Raw genomic sequence first — 22,326 nt, 5'->3', positions numbered from 1 at the left:
GTCAAGTGGCACTGATGAAACCCATATTCCTCTTCAATTTCTAGCCCAAACTATATCCATCACTACTTCTTTTTTTCTTGTTGGCTTTTTTTTTCTTTCTAAACAATTGCAAGAAGAGCAGTTCACCCAGAGTGTGCGTAGAAACCAGGCAGTGACCAAGTTTCACTTCCTTCCTCGTTCTCTGCAACTCCCAGAGATGTGCAGTGAGAAGCAGGAGTGGTGAAACACAACTCCTGGCGCTGCTGGAGGTTTCTGTCTCCAGGTTTCTCTCTCCATGCTCCTTTCTCCTGCACTTCTGGCCTCCTGAAGATGCCCAGGAGAGGAGCCCTTCCTGTGGGGACACTCCTGGTGCTGCTGCAGCTGGCATTTGTCCCATCCCCACTGGCAGGCTGCCTCCTGGATCCCTGTTTGGAGGTATGTCAGCTCCGAGTGAGCACAAAATCCTTCTGTTTCTCTGGTGCAACTTTTGTCTTTGCTTGGGAGATTTGTGCCTCAAGCTTCTTAGGAAAGCCCAGACTTTTTTTTTTTTTTTTCCCAAGGTTGTTATCAAGGTGATTGAAGTATTTGAAATAAATTCTAGTCTCAAAAACATCTGAGAACCAGAACCAGCAGCAAGAATTTTTTTCTTCTCATTGGCTTTCTGAACCTCTGAGGGTGCTGCAGTGCAGTTATTGTAATAGATTAAATTTCCCTTGGAAGGGATCCAAACTTGTCTAATTTCTACAAAACACAGATTTTTGCCTGGTTTGTGCAGTAGAGTGATTTCACCAAGTACCTGACACGGACCAACTGCCTTTTGCAAAGTTTTGCTGACAATTATTTGCTTGCAGAACAACTTTGGTTCAAGCTGCCTGGTTATGTGCAGGGGAAGAGAGCTGAGAGCTGTTCCTGGACATGCAGTGCATCCATGAGTGCTTGTCCTGCTGGCTCTCTCAAAGGTTGCTGCTTGTTCATCTGTAACCTCAAGGAAAGCTGTTCTGTAGTTTTGTCCCAGCTTCAATCAGCAAGAAATGCAGCTCTTCCTGGACTTCTTCTATTAAAATGAGAAAAATGTTTAGGGTACGTAAGATTATTTCCTAAAACTCAGGTCAGCTCCTTTAGAAATGCACTGCAAAGGGGGGTCATTCTGCTCCTGCTCTCCTGACAGTGACATTTTCTGGCACTTCATGAAGAGCAGATGTTGACCATGATGGGATCTGCCTCTGTTACAGATCACCCCTAACACAGCTTTCAGATGCACTGGACTGAACATCTCTGGAGTTCCTGATGGAGTCCCAAACACCACCCAGAACTTGGACCTCAGTTTCAGCAATCTGAAATCACTGGGGTCAAATTATTTTGCATCAGTCCCTGAGCTGCAATTTCTGGATCTTTCGAGGTAATGGGATCTATTATATGGATACTGGTACATTTTTCTTCACCAGCTGGGTTACAATGGTGGCTTGTTTTGGGGTCTAATGGTCTTGGCTGTTTATTTTTTTTTTCTTGTGATTTTGTGCCTGTGTCTGTCATTTTGCACATCCTCGTGGTGAAGTGATGTGCAGCTTTTAGTCCAGTCACTGAGTGCACACCCTCCTCTCAGAGCTGGGTCTGTCAGTCTGATCTTGTAGGTTGCAATGTGAGAAGGAGGAGGAAGATGTTTCACTTGTCTGTGAACAAGAAAAATGTCAGACTTTTCACTGTTACAAAAACTCTGAAGTGGAACATCTTGGGTGAGCTGTTTTTCTAATCACAGTTTAAAAAAAATAACATGAAGGTGCATTCATTTTCTAAAAGGCTGTTTTAAAATATCAACATATTCTCTTTTCCCTTCTCCTCACATATCTGGGGGAGGAGATGGGGGAGGCCTATTAGCAAATTTGAATTGATGTATAATTTCCATTGACTTCAGACAACAGTTTCTCTGGGTAAATTGTTTCACTGAGAAATGTCACTCAGCCCCGTCACAGCTCTGGCTCCAAAGTGGCTGAGTGGCAGAGCACGTTTGCTGTGAGGCACTGCCTGGATTATTAAACTAATTCTGCTGGGATTCACTGCAGAATGGATTTGGGTCTCAAATTCTGGATCTTCCCACGTCAAACAAACCTTAGGGGGCCACGCTCATTTTCCCCTCTTCCTTTTCCCTTTCAGAGCCAGCACAGCCTGGGCTCTGCTCACCATCATCACCAGAGATCAAGTGCTGACAGAGCTGTGAGCTCTGCCACAGCTGCACTGCTCTGGTGCCAGTGGGGCTGCCCAGGTGTGGCTGAGGTGGCAGTCAGAGGGCTGGGGGGATGTGAGAGGTGAGGGAATGCTGGCTCTGGTTGGTTCTTCCATCAGTGATTTGTCCTGTCCCCACTGGCAGGCTGCCTCCTCGATCCCTGTTTGGAGGTATGTGAGCTCCAAGTGAGCACAAAATCACATCATTGTCATCACAACGTCACTTTGGCCTAAACTGATGGCTAGGATTCTTCTTTCCTGCTGCCTGCACCAATTTTTGATCTCCACCAGGCCTCCAGGTCTCTTGCTTTGAATTTAAGGTTGGAGAGGAGGAGGTGAGAGGAGGTCTCCTGCTGGAGGAGTGTTCCCTCTGCACATCCAGGGATGCTGGCTCTGCCCAGCACAGCACAGCCAAACCAGCCCCCAGCGTGAGGCTGAGCCTGAGGGTGTCACAGCAGCACTTGGTGAAAAGGAAGGGACAGTGTTTCAAGCATTTGTATTTTCTTTTCATGCCCAACAGGTGCCACCTCCATACAATAGAAGATAACTCCTTTATGGATCTCCACAGACTTTCCACCTTGGTTTTAACTGCCAATTCCTTCCAGCACCTGGGGAAAGCAGCTTTCTATGGCTTAACATCTCTGAAAAAATTGGTTCTGGTGGAAACCAACAGGACCTCTCTGTCTGAGCTGCCTATTGGCCACTTGCATACTCTGCAGGAGCTGAATTTAGGCCACAACAGCATTACTTCATTGAAGCTTCCCAAGTATTTTGCCAACATGACCTCCCTCAGGCACCTGAGCTTCTTCTCTAACAAGATCACATCTATCTCCAGAGGAGACCTTGATGCCCTGAGGGAAGGGACCAGGCTCAACCTCACGCTGGTGCTTTCCTTGAACAACATAAAATCCATAGAGCCGGGGGCCTTTGCCGGGATTCACCTCGCTGAGCTGGCTCTCAGGTCTGCTTTTGAGAAATCCACGATGCAAACTTCTCTGCAAGGCCTGGCTGGATTGCAGGTCAGCAGACTCATAGTTGGGGGGTTCAGCGACAGTGAGGGACTGCAGGACTTTGAGAGGGGGCTCTTGAATGGACTGTGCCACGTACAGATGGAAGAGTTTGTCTTAATCTGCCTCAGGGAGTTTGAGGATGACACAGACACTCTCTTTAACTGCGTAGGCAACGTCTCCACTATTCGCCTGGTGGACCTCAGACTTGAGGAGATATCACAGGTTCCTTTGTGGTCTAAAGTGAAACAGCTGGAATGCAAGAAATGCAGTTTTGAGGATTTGCCTGCCCAGAAGCTGTCACTTTTCAAGGAGCTGAGAGTGCTTCGTATCACCAAGAACAGAGATCTCAAAAACTTTGAGCAAAAATTTGACGGTCTCAGTAACCTGGAGGTCATTGATTTGAGTGAGAACAGACTCACCTTCAGCAGATGCTGTTCCCCTCAGTTTCAAAATTGTCCAAATTTGAAACACTTGAACTTAAGCTTCAATTATAATATCAGATTGACGGGAGATTTCGTTAATGTGAAGAATTTGTTATATTTGGACCTTCAGCACACAACTTTATTTGGTCCTGGCTCCTACCCTGTATTTCTGTCCCTTCAGAGACTGATTTACCTTGATATTTCCCACACCAAAACCGAAGTTAAATCCCAGTGTACATTTTGTGGCTTGAACTCTTTGCAAGTGCTCAAGATGGCAGGAAACTCCTTTGCAGACAATAAGCTGGCAAATAACTTCAAAAACCTAAGTCACCTCCACACCTTGGATATTTCAAGCTGCAAATTAGAACATGTGGATCAAAGTACTTTTGATGCCCTGTCTGAACTAAAAGAGCTAAACATCAGCAACAATAAGCTCCTGACTTTTGACCCTGGAGTCTACCAGCCACTGCAAGCCCTCAGAGTCCTGGATTTCAGCAGAAACCAGCTGACTGTTCTGTTGGACCCAGCCAGGGAAATCCTGCCTGACAGCCTGGTCCTGCTGGATATCTCTCAAAATCTCTTTGATTGCTCCTGTGTGTACCTGGACTTTCTGAAATGGGTCAAGGAGAAGCAGGAGCTGCTGCAGAACAAGGAGCTGATGCTGTGCCACACTCCCTCGTACGTGGCCAACGTGAGCCTGCCAAGCTTTGATCTGTCCTCCTGCCACATCAGTGCAGGCAAAGCTGCCTCCTCAGTGGTTGCGCTGCTCTGTATAGTGGTGCTCCTCTTCCTGGTTTACAAGTACTACTTCCAGCTCTACTACTCCGTGGTGCTGCTCTGTGGGTGCAAACACTACGCAGAAAGAGGTGACACCTACGATGCCTTTGTCATCCACTCCAGCAAAGACCAGGAGTGGGTGACAAAGGAGCTGGTGGAACCCTTGGAAGGAGGAACACCTCCCTTCCACCTGTGTCTGTACTACAGGGACTTCCTGCCAGGGATACCCATTGTCACCAATATCATCCAGGAGGGTTTTCTCAGTAGCAGGCATGTCATCGCAGTCATCTCCACTGACTTCCTGGAGAGCAAGTGGTGCAGCTTTGAGTTTGACATTGCCCAGTCCTGGCAGCTGGTGGAGGGAAAGGCTGGGATCATCATGATTGTGCTGGAAGATGTGAATAAGGCCCTGCTGAGGCAGAGGCTGGGGCTGTCTCGGTACCTGAGGAGGAACACCTACCTGGAGTGGAAAGACAAGGAAATAAGCAAGCACATCTTCTGGAGGCAGCTGACAGGAGTGCTGCTGGAAGGAAAAAATTGGAATCATGAGGAGGCAAAACTCATGTGAAGAGAAAGAAGGGTTCTTCCTGCCCTGTCTGCCCTCCTGGCCTGCTGGATGGCGCTGAGAAGCTGGTTCTTCTCAGCTGCTCAGAGTCAGAGGGGGCGGATGGAGCCACTGCCACATCACTACAGAAATTCCTGCCTTGCTGGTCACCTTCTCTCAAGGAAATTTGCAAGTTAAGGAGTGACAAGGGTCAGAAGAGCTGCCTGAGCTCCGTGTTTGGTCATGGCTGTCACCCACAGGTGGCCCAGCAATACCTCAGGTTTGGTGGGTATAGGAGCAGACCAGTGCTCTTACGGTCATCTGGCTGCTTCTGAAACTGGATTTGGGTCCTGAGACCATTTACCCAGAGGAACTTCACAGTCTGTTGCTTTGAGTGGACCCCAGAACCTCAAAGGCAGAGTAAAGACACAGGATTTTCAGCTCTAAAAACTTTGTGAAACAGAAACGAGGTTTGGATTCTGAAAGTCATGTGCCTGCCTCTGCAGGTACAGTAACTTGGGACAAGCCCTCCAGGGAGCAATGGGGCATCCTACAGCCCAACTGGCAGCTGCTCAGGGAACCTGAGTAGTTTTGTCATCAGGGAGGGAGGTTTCTGTGGTTGGGAAATTTGCCCAACATGTTTCTTTCAGTTTTCTTTAGACCAAAGCTAAATATTGAAACCATCACCTGAAAATCTTACTTATATCCAGATTATATAGCATTGGAGAGGGCGTTTTTGAGTTTTCTTGGGGGGACAAGAAATGTGTAACACCTCTAAACTGAAATAGTTCTTTGCTCCCACTGCTTCTACTCATCCAGTGTTTGTGGATATGCTCTGGGACTGCCCTAAACAAGCAAAATTGAGCCTGAATGAAATGTTTCAATGCTTACAGCCAGACAGTTCTAGATTAAGCTTTTTCACTCTCTGGACCAGCCTTAATTCACTGTTGGAAGGTGCTGCAAGAGCCTCCAGGGTTTGAAATGGGGTTCAGAGCTGCCTGTCTCTCAGCCTTTCCCAGGGGTCAGCTGCCACCTGGAGCAGCACTGGGTGGGGGAGTTTTTGCTTTTGTTTCACTGAGAACATGCCTGGCATTTTGCAGGGAGAAGAGATAGAGGGGGAAAGCCTGGGTTAGCTGAACAGTGCTGGCAAAAGTTGAATCACAGCTCCCTCCCTATGTCCTGTGTCAGACAACACTACCAAAACTCCCCACAGCCCCCCCTAAGCTTTTTTTGTGACCCAGGAGATGAAGATTTAATACAACTACACTTGATGCTGCATTCCTTTGCCCAGAGAGTTTGTTCTGGATCTGCTAAATGCTGTTCCAGCAATTCCCAAATTGAAGTTCAATGCCTTTGCTGGCATTGATGGGTCCTGTAGACCTTCCTCCTCACCTTTCCACCCCAACCTTCCTCTTCCTCCTCCAGGAAGCTGCTGGAGATGGTGGGGGAGAGTGAATCTTGAGGCTCCCTGGACTGAGGCCAAAGGAGAGCACAGAGGACAAAGCAAAGATTAGCTTGAATTTCAGCAGCTCCAAGTTAAATTGGGAAACAAAAGAGGAAAAATTAAATAGAGTGGGAGTTCCTGCTCCTGAATTGAGCAGCACTGAAGCCGCATTTCTCCTTCACTCTTCCTCTCTGTGGCTCCTCTGCAAACAATTCAGTGGATGTGTATTTCTGGCACAAAGCACAGAGTCCTATGATTCTTGATTGTAATTATAACAATGAGTTTCAGAAAGCCTGAGAGTGGTTCTGGGCATTTATAAAAGGGATTTAGGACAGTATTGTTTAAAAAGTCAGTGTTTTTTTGAATATCAAAGCAATTTTAGGAGAGCTGGAGTGATGCTGAGATGAGGCTCCCACCAGTACAACTTTAAAAGAAACTGGTCATTTGTTTTTCTCTTCCTATTCAGAGTCTCCACAGCAGACATGATACGTGAGTTGCCCCTGGCTTCCTTATTGTCCAAGAAAAAGCCACAAAACCCATCATAACTTCAGCTGCTCCTCTGTGGTCCCTTCCAGCCTGACCCACTCTGTGATTCTGGGACCAGCCCAGGCAGTGCTGAGGTTTATGAGTCCAAGATGGACAAGGCTATGTGAAGAATTGTATTTTCACCATTTACCCAGCAGAGAAACAGTAGATTTTTTTTTTTGAATATTCAAAACAGCTTTCCCCAGTACTATAAATGGGGGAATATTGTGGTTCCCACAGAAACACACAAACTCATTTGTCTTATAGTAGGAAGCAAATGTCCAAAGGAAAGCTCAACATTCTCATATTTCCAAAGCTGCTGGCATGCACTGTTTGAAACTGCCCACTCTGCAGCAAGTGGCTTTGATAGGATTTACTCACTGGGTGAAAAAAATGAGCAGCCAAGCAAACACCCATGCAGGTCTGCATTAATCTCTCATGTAAATATCTGAAAATATTCCAGTTATTGAAACATCTCTTTTGCCCAGGTCATAAAAACAGATGGAGACAAAGCTCCAAAGGGCTGTTCCATCTAAGCTATTCCATTTGCAATGGGAACTTGCCCTGATTTCACTCTGAGCTTCATTTAACCCATGCAAAATGCCAGGACAGCTGCAGCTCTGGACCTCCTTGCCTTGTGGAGGGTGCTGTCCCTGGGGCAGGACATCCTGGTGTGCTGGCACTGTCACCAAGCTGTGCTTTGCAGCGAGGGCTCTGAGCAGAGTGTGCCCTCATTAGTGTGATTGCTTTGGTGCTCTGTTGGAACCCAAAATGCTGGGAATTCTCACAACTTTGGGCCTGGAAGCCAAAGCTTAGAATTAAACACAGGATTTGATCTGAGACCTTGGAAAAGGCTTCCAAACTCAGGTGCTAGAAGAGAGAGAATGTGGAGTTGTAGTTTAAAGCAGGGAGACATTAAGCTAAGGAAAGGAAAGTTTAGAGTTTAAGATATAAAAATAAAAGTAGTTAGAAAGGAGTTCAAGGAGTTCAGAATGCAGCACTGTAGCTTTGTGTGTCATAACATGATTGGCTAAGAAAGCTCACACTGTAGCATGGGTCCATAAGATGAAATATTTAAGGACTGGGTCAAAACCAGAAATATCCTTGTTGGTAGTGTTTTATTGGTCAATAAATCCTTAAAAGGTCTTGTAACTGGGGGGTCTTGTGACCTTCTGAACCATGGGGTAAAGATGTGAGCTGAGCTCACCCTTCCTGCCTATTCAGAAGATAAGAAAAATAAATTGCATCATCAAAAACAATTCAGAGGTCCTGTCTCTAACTCATTCAAAACTCCTTCAAAAATCTCTGTAGTGCTCCCACACTGCAGCAGCTGGAAAAGCTGGAAACCAGAGCCATGTGCAGCCTGTGGGTCTGGCTGGCTGCAGGAGCAGCACTGCAGGAATGCTCCCCTGGACCCCTGGGCAGGAGCACAGATTTCCAGTGGCACTTAAAAACCCAGCAGAATGAGGAAAAGCACCTGCTTTCCCTGGACCGACTGGTACTTGACAGGAACAGGTTGAAACTTCTCAGAGAGAGCATTTGTCCTTTGGGAAATGCTATTTTGTATGTGGTTTCTGCAATTTAATGAGGTAGCATGGTGAATCTATGGAATGGGAATTGTCACAGCAGAGTTTCTGGTTTACTGTTGCATGTAATTTTGGAACAGATATTTTTTAATGGAAACAGTGATTTTAAAAAATGGTTTAGAGGGGCTGAGAAAGGGATTTCTAATAAAAGTTAAATTGTTCCACAATGTTATTTTAAAAAATGTCTACTTAGGCTTATGCTGTTGTTTTTCAGAGTACCTTTTCATTTAAAAATTTGTTTCTATTTACACAATATGACTAGCCTCCCAAAACAACACCAAAATGTGAAAATATTTCCCACACACAAAAATAAAAACCCTGGATTTTGTTTTGTGGGATTTTTTTTTTTTTTTTTTTTTTTGGTAACATGCTGAAAAGTATGTTTGGCAAAATGGAAATTCCTCTTCTCTGACAGCTCTTACCGTGACCCTCTCAGAGTCAAACCTTCACCTGCCCGTGCCCCACGTGCAGTCCAGGCAGCAAAAACCACTGAAAACCCCTGGAATGAATTTCACTAAGTGCCTTCTGCAAAACATCTTGAGTAGGTGCAGTGGATCGATAGGACCTGCCTGAGAGCAGCTGAACAGGGGAGGAAAGAAGCAATTCCTTAATAAGTCGTTCCTTGCCATCACCAGCTCAGGCTGGGAATTGGGACACATGACAGCAAAGCACGGTTTGCAGAGAGGAGCCCATCTGCCAGGAGCTCTCACCTTCCTCAGCCTCAAGGTCACCCAGAGGGCACAGTCGATAATGCACCAGCCTGGGCCTGGCCGTGCTGCTCTGAACACACAGAGGAGCATTGCATAACTGAGGGCAGCTCTGCTGAAACACCTGGAAAGCCAGAAAAAGGAAGAAAATGAGCAGGGAAGGTACTAGTGCAGGATCTCAGGGGGGGAGGAGGCCACAGTTTAGCTGTGTGGATCCCAAATGCTGGAGGTGGCGTGGTCCCAGGGTTTCCAGCACTAACCAGAGCACCTGCATGCAGAAGGTTTGTGGTGAGTCTGTAGTGATAATCAGAGGGATGGAAATGAGCATTGCATGGGTACCAGCCATGCTTTGAAGGGGACAGGATGGAGCCCTTGGGGTCCAGCAAGGATAGGTGGTTGTAGATGTCGGCGAACCCAATGGGAAGAATGATGATGTCTAACTCCAGTTCAGAAGGCTGAATGATTGCTTTATTATAATTATGCTATAATACATTAATATACTATATAAAAGAGGATACTAAAAACTACATGCTACTTTCTCTAACTATCATATCTAACTAACTCACAACTTGTGACCCTGTTCTCCAGAGCCCAGACACAGGTGGATCCGACTGGCCATCAGGCCCAAACAATCCACCATGATCCAACCAAGCACTCACTCTGGGTAAACAATTCTCCAAACACATTCCACAAGAGAAAAACAAGGAGCAGAAATAGAAATTGTTTTCTCTTTCATTTCTCTCTGTGCACCTCAATAAAAAGTCCTGAGAGAGAGAGAAATGTGCTTGCCACAGACAGGTGACTGGGATGAAAGAACCTCGGCATCTCTGGAAGGCAAAAGAAGCCCAGCCCAGACCTGCCTTGGTGCCTGCCAGCCTATCCAAAATACAGAGGGAGTGACCTTTGGTCACACACCTTTTGTGTGACCAAACCCTTGACCAAGTCTACCAATCAAACAGCAGGGAGAGGATATTCAAACGCCACACTTCCAAAATCCTTCCACCAGAGCTGTTCAAAATACATTTATTATTGGTGATGGGGAGATCCTCAGCTGAGGTAAAGGGACACCCCATAGGATTGGGGCCCACGGCCCTCCAGCCAGAGGATTTTCAAGGATGACAACTGCAGCTTCCCCTGCCTGCAGCTCCTTCATCCCTTATCGCAGCATCTGGAGTACTACAACGCAAATAACAATAGGGTATTGTTAGACAAAAGAGATTTAATTGCAGCCTACACTCCCTGAGAGGGTAAGATCGGCTTTTCTCCAGATCTAATCTTCATTCTTCATCTTTTCTTCTCTCCCTCTCGTCCCTTTCCTCTCCTGGAAGTTTCTCTTTTCTGTCTTTCGCAGCCAGCAGCAAGTGACCAACCTAAAACGTAAGAAAGAGGGAGGGGTGTCCTTGTCGCTTCTTCTTTTTCTACATTTTTGAATAGCCTTTAAATCCTTTGGAGTGTTGTGTCCCACAAGAAAGGATTAGCAGTAATTCCCCTGCCATCTCCTGCTTCCAACGCTGTGACAATTCATTCTCCTGAGATCCCCTAAACTCACCGCTGAATACATTAACCAGAGGACACGGAGCGGGCTTGGGGGGAGTGACACCCCGTGTCCCCTCCCTACAGCCTGCTGGTCCAGCTGAACACACCCACCCATCCACCACGGGCTCCTGGGGCACTTCTACTCCTAAGCGACCCAAACCAACCCCAAACTTGCCCGATATGGGGTGCTCTGAGTGGTTCAGCTGCCCCTCTGGAACTCCCTCTCCTTTCCATGTCTCACCATGGATGTGCTGGGAGCCTGTGCCCCTCCCCTGCTCCCACACTGCAGTCCCTCTGTTTCTTTCCCAAGCAGAGCAGTCTGCTGGGAAGGGCTCTCTACCACCCCTGCCTGGCTCTGGGTGCTGCCAAGCCCCTCGGATGATGAATGCTGCCTGTTATCTCTGCCCTGCTCTGCTTTCCTGTTGGTGAAATGGGGTTCACAACCTGCACGCTGTGCTTTACCGGAGTGCAGCGCTGACAGACAGGGTCTAGATCAGAGCCCATGAAAAGGCACTTTCTGTTCCTCAACTCCATTTCCCTAGGCCTGGGATTTTGAAATCCTCCTCTACAGCTCTCCCCCAGGCCAGCAGATGTCTGTCTGTAGCCAGAGCCTTCCATCCCCTTTCCTGTCACTGGTTCTATTTGTGGTCACTTAAGTTTTGCTTTCTTTAGGGGAAATAAGTGCACTGAGAGTAGCACAAATAAAGAGTAGTATTTGGCCCCCACGACCCTCTTTGAAATTCTACTTAGCAGAAAAGCCTTCCCTGCCCAGATATTTCTTCCTGCCATCTCTTCTCTCATACTGTAAATATTCAAATAAGCTGTTAATAAGAAAACCCACAGGCTTCCCCCTCTCAGCTCCTCCTGAGATTGTGGCCCACGTCTTTCTGTCCTGCATGGAGTCAGCAACTTTCACTTCCACACCTCTTGCCCCCTCCAGCAGCCTGGATTTCGCTGGGTGCTGAGCACTGAAACTGCCCAAGCTGTGCCATTCAGAGCCCTGATGGGAATTACAGGATGTCTGCCTGCTAAAAGGGCCCTGGTGAGAAGCCACCCTCTGCTCTGGCTGGGGTGATGGCCACGGGGGTCCCCTGGGTGATGGGGAGGTGCTGTGGGCTCTGGAGGTGCCCTCCTGTCACCTCTGGGGCAGTGACAGGGAGAGAAGGATGACAAAATGCTGAGACTGAAGCCTGAGCCAAAAGTGTGCAGTTTCTTGCCCTCCTTGATAGCCATTTCTCCTGGAAAAAAAAATGAATGTTTTATAAAGAGCATCATGAAAGCAAAGTATATCATGATTTCAGTGTGAGAAGACAGCAAGAGAGATAGGAGCATCCCCTTGGATTTGCCTGCCTGAGGTTATTTACCTCAGGAAGCTCCTGAATAAAAGATACAAAAATACAGTGGAAAGTAGTATTATTTGCTCATTTCAAAGCATGATGGGAGGCAGAAAAACATTATAAGGGGCATCTTTGAGTCTTGCCAGCCTGGATTTGTCAGGGCAGTGTTTTCATGGAGCGCTCTCCGGGTGACCCAGTTTCTGAGACACAGGCACAGACACACACACGTCCACACACAGAGCCCAGCCACAATCCACAACTTTAATAGCTCTGTGACATACAAAGGAGATTTTGATGCAAAGTGGAGCTGACAGAGAAGTAGAAGAAGTATCTGCTTTTTTTTTTTTTTTTTTTTTTTTTTTTTTCCATCCAGTGCCAAGCCAAGATTACAGTCAAGGTGGTTTCAACCTTCAGCAAGGACTGATGTTACCGTGGGTTCTGCTTTTAATGACATTTAGCAAAAAGCAGCAGCTCGAGGAGGGGGAACAAGGGTTTTCTTTTCAGGGGGAATTTACTTGGGCTGTCAGGATTAAAGGCATGAAGCGAATGCATATGGGGCTGCACAGGGGGCTTAATGGCTTTGCTGCTGGTAAGGACAGCACAGCTCTGAGACAGGGTGTGCCAGGCCTGTCAGGCAGCTGATAAAACATCTGTGGACGTGGAAGGGTGCAGTGAAGAGATGTCATGGTAGTGTGGTCACGCTGGGGTGACTCTGTCACCCGTGGTTTCCTGGCTGTGGTGACATGAAGGTGTCATTATGTAGCAATAATCTCTGTTTCAGAAAACATCCCCCGAGGGTGGGGTGGCTGCCCCAGTGCAGCTGATGGCTGTCACTTCTCACCATGGCTCCATCAGACTCTCCTGCAGATCCTGCAGGGAGCAGGCACAAGCCTGGGTGGGCTTCAGAGGACGCCAAGGCGGTGCAGGATTGATGCTCCAGGTTGGGCACCCACCCATCCAGATCAGAGCTGGCCTGGCATGGGTCCAGACATCCCCAAAAGCTCCTCAGTCATGCCAGGTTGTTGGGTTGAGTGCACCCAGGCTGATTCCATGTCCTCAAAGCAACACAGACTTCATTATTGCAGCGAATGGCCTTATAAAACCTGGGGCTTGGCAAGGAGCTCGACTTGGAGAGGAACAGCAGGCAAAACATCCAGAGAAGATAAATGCTGGGCCAAAGTGCATCCCTTCCTGAGCTGCCCCAGCATTTGTTCACGCTGGGGAGGGTCCCTGGAGTGGTATTTTGGCTTGGGCCCCCATTTAGAAAACTACAGATCAGCTGGTGATGCCTCCAGGAAGCTGTAAGTGCCTGGATTCAAACAGCAAAGGATCAGTGGGTGAGGCAGCACTACCACTGAGCAACTGCAGCCCTGATGGTGAGAGCTGGCAGAGGGCAGTGGGCACAGCTCAGTAGAGATGGTGCCAGATGAAGAGGAAAATGAAAGGAGGAGGTTCTGCTGTGTGTGGGGTGTGGTGGTGCTGCAATTCCCCAGTGCACTGCAGTCACCTGAACTTCAGCAGATTGAGGTTGGTGTTTGCTGGACTGTGCTGGGAGACCTTGTCAGAAATCCCCGGGGTGTGGAGGACTCCAGCCAGCTCCTCTGCAGAGATCCAGATGCAGAGGCTCTGGCAGGGACCTTCTGCTCCTGGGCACTGAGAGCTCGGAGTGAAGGGACCTGGCAGAGAGTGCTCAGGTTCAGCAGGAGGCTCTGGTGAGAGAGAAAATGAGCCAAGCAAGCCCCACACCTTGAGCAGGGTTCTGGCAACTTGCTGTGAGAGAAATGTGGCAGGCTTGACTCGTCTTTGGGAAAACTGCTTGTTTTATGACTCGGGGAATTTTAATGGGGCAGGCTGGGGCTGCAGTGGGGAAGAGCCAGTCCTCAGTGGTGAGTGCAGAGCCACGCCATGGCATGCAGCAGGGAAAGGCAGCCCTGAGCTCCAATTTCTCTGCTTGGATGGAAAGTGCTCTCCCCTCACCCCTGCAGCTGGAGGGGACAGCACCCACCATCCCAGGGACCCTCATCCCTGTGGGATGAACTCTCTGGGGCTCAGAGCAGAAGCATCAGGCACCAGCCAGGCTGCTCTCCGTGCCTGGATGCGATGGAGCAGTGACAGCTCCATGTTTTGTGGCTGTTCTTTGCATCCTTTATACACACATGGTGCAGGGGAGGGACAGCAATGTGTGTCCCCCTGACGCCCAGAGAATAAAGTGATATTGCTGTGGAAATGAGGCTGCTGCTGCACGGCTCAACTCTGAACCTTCCCTCTGCCAAGCAGCTATGATTAGAATCTCATCTCGCTCGCTGTTGCACAGCACCTGCAGGAGAAAATCCCACCCAGCAGCACGGAACTATTTTTAAAGGCCTTTTTCCAACAGGCTGGGAAATGGGGTTGGTGAGAATCCTGCTGGTACCATGGAATTCTTTCAACCCCCCTTGCAGAAGGGCATGGAGCTAGACTTGGAGAATGTGAGTCAGAGAAAGGAAGAGGCAGAAACTTCTTGCCAAGTCTGAAGCTTGTGCCAGCTCTTTGCCTTGGGAGGCTGAATTTCAGCATCTTCTGGGTCTGTTGAGGGTTTGTTTTTTGTTTTTTTTTTTCAGGTTTGCTGTACCTGACTCAGCGAGACACCTCCAACTGTCAGAAATTTGCTGAGAGATTTGTGTGCTTTGAGCAGAGAGGCACAGGGGTCCATGGCATGGGAATTGTGGGCAGGAACGTGTCCCAGGACTGCTGTGCTCTCACCCAGGGCTGTGGGAAGGGGTTGCCTGCAGCTTCTGGGCACCACAGAGTAAGAGGTGGGGGAAGCAAACAGGCAGAGAAGACCAAGAGGCTGAAAGAGTCAAGTCCGTGGGGTGTGGGATACGATGAGCTGTGAGCTCTGGGCTGTCAGTGCCAAAAGGGTTAATTCACCTACATTTTGGAGGTGAATAAATGTACCAAGAAGCCTCAGAAGTGTCTGGGGATGGAGAGGGAGAGTGAGGTGTGGGCTGGTGGAAGCAAAGCCCCACTGTCCTCTTGGTATGCTGCTCATGGATGGGGTTTGACGCTGTTCAAATATAATTTGCTCTCCCTCTCTGAAAGGAACCAGGGAAGTGTATTACATTTATCTTCATAAAACAAGGGGCTTTGGAAGCGGTGGAACAGAGGAATTCTGGCTTTCCACGGTCGTCTCCCATGTGGATTCTCTGTCTGAGCTCATCTCACACCCTGGGAGTGGGATGGAAAATGGAAGGGCAATGGCAGAAAGTGCTCATTTGAGAATATCCTACTTTAGAAAGCTTGTTAGGACTTCATTCCTCAGAGATGCTTCTTCTTCCATCAAATCTGATTGCAGGCCAGCAGGTTTGGAAAGCTATTGTGCAGTGCCATGGGGCAACCAGCCCAGTCTGGTAAACCTTCTTTCCATGGGGAATTATGTTAAAAAATAAACAGAACCGACCTGAAATCCCTACAAATTATTTGTCATTACACCCCACAGTTTCACTCATATATCTGTGCTTTTCATGCTGGCATTTAGTACCAGGGCTCTGGAGCTCAAATGGAGATTGGCACCTGAGGAAAGTCCCACTTAGGATGTACCATGGACCATACAGGCTGCAGGTGGAGCATGCAGCATTAAATTGATGTACCCAGCCACAAAACCACCTCCCATTTTGTATAATACAGGCCAACAGGGATTTGAGAAATGTTCCCTTTCTGTATAGAAAGACTATTTTTAAAATTGAACAGCAAGTTAGTCCTCTATTGACTTTCAATTTCCATCCTCTCCCATTTCCATAGCAACTCTGGCCATTTATGCATTTATCTTCATATTTAACTTTCCTCTCTCATATAATTTCAAGTGGACTCAAGTGCTACAAAAGAGTTAAACTAGTCTTCCAAACACCTCCCTGTTTTGAAGTAATTACTTGAAAATACATATATGTATGTGTATTTATATATACACTAGGCTAAAATGACAAGTTTGTGGTTTAATGAAAAGTGTCGCTGGAATATTTGCCCTGAAAAGCCCTTCAGGGCAATAATAAGAACGAGTCACAGCCTCTCTCCTCTCACCTTTCCTTGTGTAATGACTGTGTTCAAAATTCTCCTCTGGAATCTAAACTTGCAGCTGTGAGAGCTTTGGGTTTGGCTGGGGATTGGCTGAGCTCAGGATTTGGCAATTTGGGCTGGTTTTCTTTTTTTTTTTGGTTTTTTTTTTTTTTGGTTGGTTTTTTTTTGGTTGTTTTTTCCCTTTTTTGAAGTATTTGTATGTGTATTTGGGAACAGTCAGAAGGCAGCAGTGCTTCACATATGTTGTGCTTCTGGGCTTGGGGCAGAGATGTGAGTTCACCATGACCATCTACAGTGCGCTGCTGGAGTTGTCCCAAGGATCTGGAGGGCTTTTAGTGGGAATTCAGTGACCTTCTCTGGGACTTTGCTGTCCAGGAGAGCAGCCAGGCAAGTGGCTAGGGGAATCTCTATGCCTGACACCAGAGAGCCCCTCCAAACAGGCATTGCTGGCTGAGCTCCTTGGAGAGCAGATTGGTCTTGAAGTCTTGGTCTTGAAGTCCTGTCTGCATGAGGCACTGGGACGAAAGCTTTGGGGTCAGTAATTCTCTTCTAAGTCCACACTTGAAATTCCATCCCTATATTTTCACATAGTGTTTTGCAGTGGGTTTTTTGTTTGTTTGTTTGTTTATTTGTTTGTTTTTTCAGTTTTTTTAGCTGCAAACTCATGTGGGATTTTCATGCTGGGACTCTCTTGACTCTCAATTTCCATCGTCATCCTGCCTCTCCTTTAGTGCCTTCCCAGCCCTCCTCCATCCAGGTGATTATTTTTACAGGGGGAAAATATCCCCCTGTCCCCAAGAAAACATGGATGGCTTAATTGCAGCACAGAAAAAATAGAACATGTTTCCCTGGAGTGCTGGTCACATTCCACAGGAGCACAAGGTGACCACGCTGTTTTGGGACAGCTCTGTCACCCTGGCTCTGTTCACTGATAACCTGCACAAGGACTTGCCCAACTGACCAAGGTGCTGAAGTGCCAAAGGCATTTTAGAATTTTTATTTTAATGGGCCTGAGAGTCTAAATCTCATTGACTTTCAAATCGACTGTGCAGATCAATGCACAATGCCCTGACGAGGCAGGATGGTTTCCTCCTGCACACCACCCTCATTCTGCTCCAGCAGCTTGGGATTCAGGCCTGATCTCCTACTGGGGGATTTCTGCTGAGTCCTACAGCCAGACCTTCCAGTTGTTTCGTGCAAGGATATGAGTAAGCAACTGGTGGAACTGTTCAAGTTATTTAAGTGCCTAATTCCCGTTGAAACCTGCTTAGATGCACTTTAAAATCCTATTAGAGGACTTGCCTGCACCTTTAAGCACCTAAACACCTTTGAAAATGCATTCTTTGATCATTTAGGGATTGAAGGGCAGAGTTTCCATGGGATTTGTGCTCCTAACTCACTTGCTGCTCCTGAGAGAAATCTCTGGTTTTGTCTGTGTTGTGCCAATGTCCCATGTCACCTTCCCCTTTCATTGCATCACTTGTGTTGTTCCTTGGGGAAGGACTCTAAATAATTCCTCCCCCTGCTTTACTGTTGACACCTTCCTGAGTATTTGCAGGGCATTATTAAATCACCTCTTTACTCATCCTTTATCTGAGCTGTACATAATTAGTTCCTTTAATCTTTCTTCATAGGTCAATCCTTCTAAACCCTTAATCATCTTTATCTCCTTTTGCTGGAGCCCCTCCAATTTGCTGACAATTTTTTCTTCTTAATTTTATTTTGCATCAAGGAACAACAAAACCTCCAAGTTCCAAGGGCTCTCTGGGCTCACTGATGGCAGTGTGGGGCTGTGCCTTTCCCTGTGAGGTTGCCCCTTTTTGCTTCTGACCCAGCCTGGGGAACAAAACTGGTGTTGGGAGGGAGAAAACTGTCCCTGCCCCATCCATGGAAGTGTCCAAGTCCAGGCTGGATGGGGCTTGGAGCAACCTGGGGTAGTGGAAGGTGTCCCTGCCCATGGCAGGGGTGGGATGAGAATAGCACAGCCTGTTTTGCTTGGCTTGCAAAAATCCTCTTTCTGTGCTTCACATTTTTAAAAAGTCTTTTATTTAGATCATATTTGTCCTCAATTCTTCACTCCAAGGGTCTGAGAACCCTTCTCAACTGATACCATGACCATCTTCACAAATTCCTTGGCTGGCACCAGCAGGATGAGGAAACTGAAGCACCATGGAAGGGATGAAAGGCAGAGCCCTGATCCCCACCCTGGCAGCAGCTGTAGCCCTGCTCTGTCTGAAAGCACAGGAGAACAACCCCAAAAAGACCAGAATTCCTGGGGGAGCAGAAGGGATCTGTGACTACTTGGAGTCTGTTTAGGCAGTACTTTTCTTGGTTGTTTTATCCAAACAAACACTTGCCCTTCCTTGGTGGGAAGCACAGCTTCTTCCTCCCAGACAGGCACACCAGGCTGCTCCCTGGCACACACCTGGATGAAAAACAAAGGCCTCCTTCATCTCCTTTCCTTTTATTAATCATAGGTGACCTCTGGGTTGAACTGATTGCAAAACCAACAGAAGCCAGGAGAGGGTGGTAGAAATTTTCAGCTCAAACCTGTCTTGTGGTGCTCCTAAAACATTGGAAGCCTAAGCCTGTTCCACTGAACTGGGAGCCGTGAGTGACCACAACCAGCCCTGGGGGACAGTCCCAAAGTTTCTGTGTCCCTTGGTGCCAGGGAGCCCTGACAGAGCCACCACAGACACAACTATGATGATAAAACCTGCACCTGGAGGGATCTCTCATTCTACAATGACTTTGCTTTCCCTTCTCCCACCCAGCAAAACCTTGCAAATGGGGTGTGATAACCACCCTGAGCCCTTGGAGGATGGCTGGAAGTCAGACCTGGGCTGGCACACCACAAGCAAGGTGAGATGGAGCTGGCTTGGTGGAAAGGAGCTGGGCTTGGGCTGTGTTCTGCACAAGTGGCTCCCAGATGTGCTCCAGGTGTGGTAGGAAGGATCAGGCTGTGGAAGTGGACAGGTGGGGTTAACAGAGACTGTCCCTTCAGCGTGCTGAGAGGTGTCCACTCGTGCAGAATGAGGATGGAAAGCTGCATGTTTATGCAAGTGCTCCAGGAGATGGGGGAGCTGCTGACAGGGAACTTTCTGCTTGTCAGGGATGTGAAAAACTCAATCAATGCAGCAAGAGTCACCCTGGAGCTCAGGCTGGGGGCAATGTGACCCTAGAGAGGAGATGAGAAGAGAAAATTGCCACCCCTTTCTTGTGCCCCTCCCAAAGCCCAACAGGACAGTCCAAAGCCCTCAGGGAGCCCACTCTTCCCTGTTCCCTGGCACCAGCAGCAGGCAGACAGCCCAGGGATGCTCCTAGTGCCCTGCAGCACGGGGAATTCCTAAAGCTGAACAAGGCTGGTAAAAAGAAGAACTCCGGGCCACTGCCAGTGTAGGAGCCACGTTGTTCCTCTCCCTGTTCCTGGAGGAAGGCGAGGTGAGCACTGCCTGTGTCACATCCTTGCAATGACTTTTATAGAGCCCCATCCATCCACCTCCTGCTGCTTGGAATTGCCACAGCCATTTCCAGCCCTCTCTGAGCTCTGATGTTTCCAGATGGGATATTAGGTTCCCTAGGAGTGCAGCTGTAAATATGTGCAGAAATGCCACCCAGGCACTGCAGGAGCAGCTCTGCCACCAGCACTGCCTGGCTCCTGCTCTGCTCTGCAGTCACGGGAGGGGCTGGGGCTCCCTGAGGGCTCCAGAATCAGCAGAGCTTTGCAGCAGCTCCATTAGCAAAGGCTGCACTCCATAGAATCACAGAGTGGTTGGGGTTGGAAGGGACTTTAAGGATCTTGTTCCACTCCCTGCCATGGACAGGGACACCTTCCACTATCCCAGGTTGCTCTGAACTGTGACATTCGCATTCTCTGGACAGACAGACATAATTCTGTCTCTCAGGAGAAGCACAGAGAGAAGAAGGGAAAACAATCTTTATCTCTGCTCCTTTGTTTTCCCCATGTGGAATGTGGTGTGGAGATTGTTCACCCACAGGGATTGCTGGGTTGGATTCTGGTGAAGGTTGTTTGGGGTCAGTGACCAGTGGGATCCAGCTGTGGCTCGGGCTCTCAGCAGAGTCAGAGTTAGTTAGTTAGTTAGATAGGTAAGTAAGAAGTAAATATGTAGAATAGTATAGTATCTCTTTAAATTGTATATTAATGTAATATAGTATAGTTTTAATAAAGCTATCCTTCAGCCTCTGATCTGGAGCCAGACATCCTCATTTCTTCCCTGAGTCAGGGTTGCCTTTTTCACTGTACCAAGCCCTGCCCAACCTGGCCGTGGACACTTCCAGGGATCCAGGGGCAGCCACAGCTTCTCTGGGCACCTGTGCCAGGGCCTCCCCACCCCCATAGGGAACAATTTCTTCCTAATGTTCAATCTAAACCTCCTCTCTGTAAGTTTGAAGCCCCTTTGAGCTGAGAAAACCAATAAAGCCAAAGCAATCAGGGCATGGCTGGAGTGGGATGGAGCCACCCTGTCTCTGCCACTGCTTCCTCAAGTGTCCATGGTCACCTTACAGGATTGGTTTGGAGTTGCATGTCTATGAGTCTTTGCAATGTGGGAATGTCTTCTGTAATGTGAACAGCCCCCACACCAAGATTTTAGTGGAACCTTTACCACAATGGGAATAATAAGCTTATCAGTGTATTTTTTTTTTTTTTTTGCCAATAAAAGTAACATCATCACGCCCTTCATGAGATTCTTTTCTGTGTATTTCCCTTCTGAGGAGAAGTGTAGTTGTGCTGCTTCTTCCACCCAGAAGAACTGGTGGAACTGTCAGTGCTGGATGTCTGGAGGCAGCTCACGGATGGTGAATCAGAGTTTGTGCAGCACAGCAGCCGTGCCATGAGCTGGTTCTGTGTCCCTGAGCTAGGGCAGGCTGTGGTTCCCCTTCTCCCCTGCCCCCCTCTGCAGTGACTGCCTGCAGCAAAGGGGGAAATCCCGGGCTCTACTCAGCTGGGGGAGCTGTAAAACTCCCCCTGAGCTGAAATCTGAATTTTGTGCTGTCGGCTGTGGCAGCAGCTCTCTGGCACAGAGAGCAGGCACAACTTTCCCAGGCATTTTCCCAGGGAAGGCTGTGAGAAGATCAGAGAAAAGAATGAGAAAAAATTCTTATCTCCACTTGTTGCACCTGCTGTTGTGCACGTGTGGAATGTGTCATGGAGATTTGTTTACCAAAGGTGATTCCTTAATTGGACACTGGATGGTGTTTGGATGGATTGACCAATGAGGTCAAAGCTGGATGGGGCTGGCTGTGAGGGTTACTGAGTTCTTAATAAGTACAGTATAATATAGAATAGGATGAGATAATAAAGCAATTGATCAGCCTTCTGCAATCATGGAGTCAGTGCTAATTATTACCCAGCTGGGGGCCTGCAGTGACAGTCGGCATTTTAGGAACACAGCAGGGAGAGTCAGCAGCAGGTGCCTCACTCTGGGAGCAGTTTCTTGCAAAGCATTTAAACTATTCAGTTATGTTTTACTCAGGGTGCTGTTCAACAGGGCTCCTCCCTCCCCTTCCTGCATCACAGCACGAAGTGGGGTGGCTGTGGTATTTTCCTGACAAGAAAAGGAGGGATTCTCCTGGACTGGGAATGCAGCATCCTTGTAGCAAGCACTTTCCAACACAACACTTGTTCCCAAATCACTGCTGCCTCAAATAATTTTAAATATCTGTGTCCATGCCTGCAGGAGAGGGATCCTGGACAAAGCTTTTAGGGAGGTATAAGCCAGCCCTTGGTTTAGGAAAAGCTGTTGTGTCTACCAGGACCTGCAAGACACCAAGACACTCCTTACAGGATCCTCTTTATTAGGAGTGGATTTTTTAAAATAGCAGTGAATAGGGGAAATTAGTAACTCTTTTTCTTTGCAACCTGGGAAACAAATTTATTTTAATGCAAAACATGCCACACTTCAAAATTACTCAGAGGATGGATTTGTCAATAGAAAGAAGACCCCTTCCCTTCCCTTCCCTTCCCTTCCCTTCCCTTCCCTTCCCTTCCCTTCCCTTCCCTTCCCTTCCCTTCCCTTCCCTTCCCTTCCCTTCCCTTCCCTTCCCTTCCCTTCCCTTCCCTTCCCTTCCCTTCCCTTCCCTTCCCTTCCCTTCCCTTCCCTTCCCTTCCCTTCCCTTCCCTTCCCTTCCCTTCCCTTCCCTTCCCTTCCCATACTTGCCATCAAT

The 22,326-nt window shown here is 48.0% G+C and overlaps 1 protein-coding gene across 2 annotated transcripts; it reads left to right on the top strand.

Annotated features, from left to right (window-relative positions):
* Positions 1-303: 303 nt before the first annotated feature.
* TLR4 (toll like receptor 4) lies at positions 304-8,835 on the top strand. 2 transcript variants are annotated; one of them, XM_053962417.1, is made up of 3 exons: positions 304-414; positions 1,212-1,378; positions 2,720-8,835. In XM_053962417.1, exons 1-3 carry the CDS (start codon positions 310-312, stop codon positions 4,974-4,976), a joined length of 2,529 nt encoding a protein of 842 aa, XP_053818392.1. In that variant the 5' UTR covers positions 304-309; the 3' UTR covers positions 4,977-8,835. The 2 variants fall into 2 exon arrangements, with proteins under 2 accessions (XP_053818392.1, XP_053818391.1); XM_053962416.1 differs by lacking the exon at positions 304-414 and adding an exon at positions 996-1,059.
* Positions 8,836-22,326: the final 13,491 nt, after the last annotated feature.

The sequence above is a fragment of the Vidua chalybeata genome, chromosome 21, assembly GCF_026979565.1.
Source record: "Vidua chalybeata isolate OUT-0048 chromosome 21, bVidCha1 merged haplotype, whole genome shotgun sequence".
In the NCBI taxonomy this organism is placed as follows: Eukaryota; Metazoa; Chordata; class Aves; order Passeriformes; family Viduidae; genus Vidua; species Vidua chalybeata.
Note: the sequence above shows the minus strand (reverse complement) of the source record. Positions and strands in the feature narration are given on the sequence as shown.

Excerpts from the sequence above, each read along its gene's own strand:
- TLR4 (XM_053962417.1), top strand. The coding sequence starts at position 310 with ATGCCCAGGAGAGGAGCCCTTCCTGTGGGGACACTCCTGGTGCTGCTG. Across the intron at positions 415-1,211 it reads TCCTGGATCCCTGTTTGGAG|ATCACCCCTAACACAGCTTT; the intron begins GTATGTCAGCTC and ends CCTCTGTTACAG. Across the intron at positions 1,379-2,719 it reads CAATTTCTGGATCTTTCGAG|GTGCCACCTCCATACAATAG; the intron begins GTAATGGGATCT and ends CATGCCCAACAG.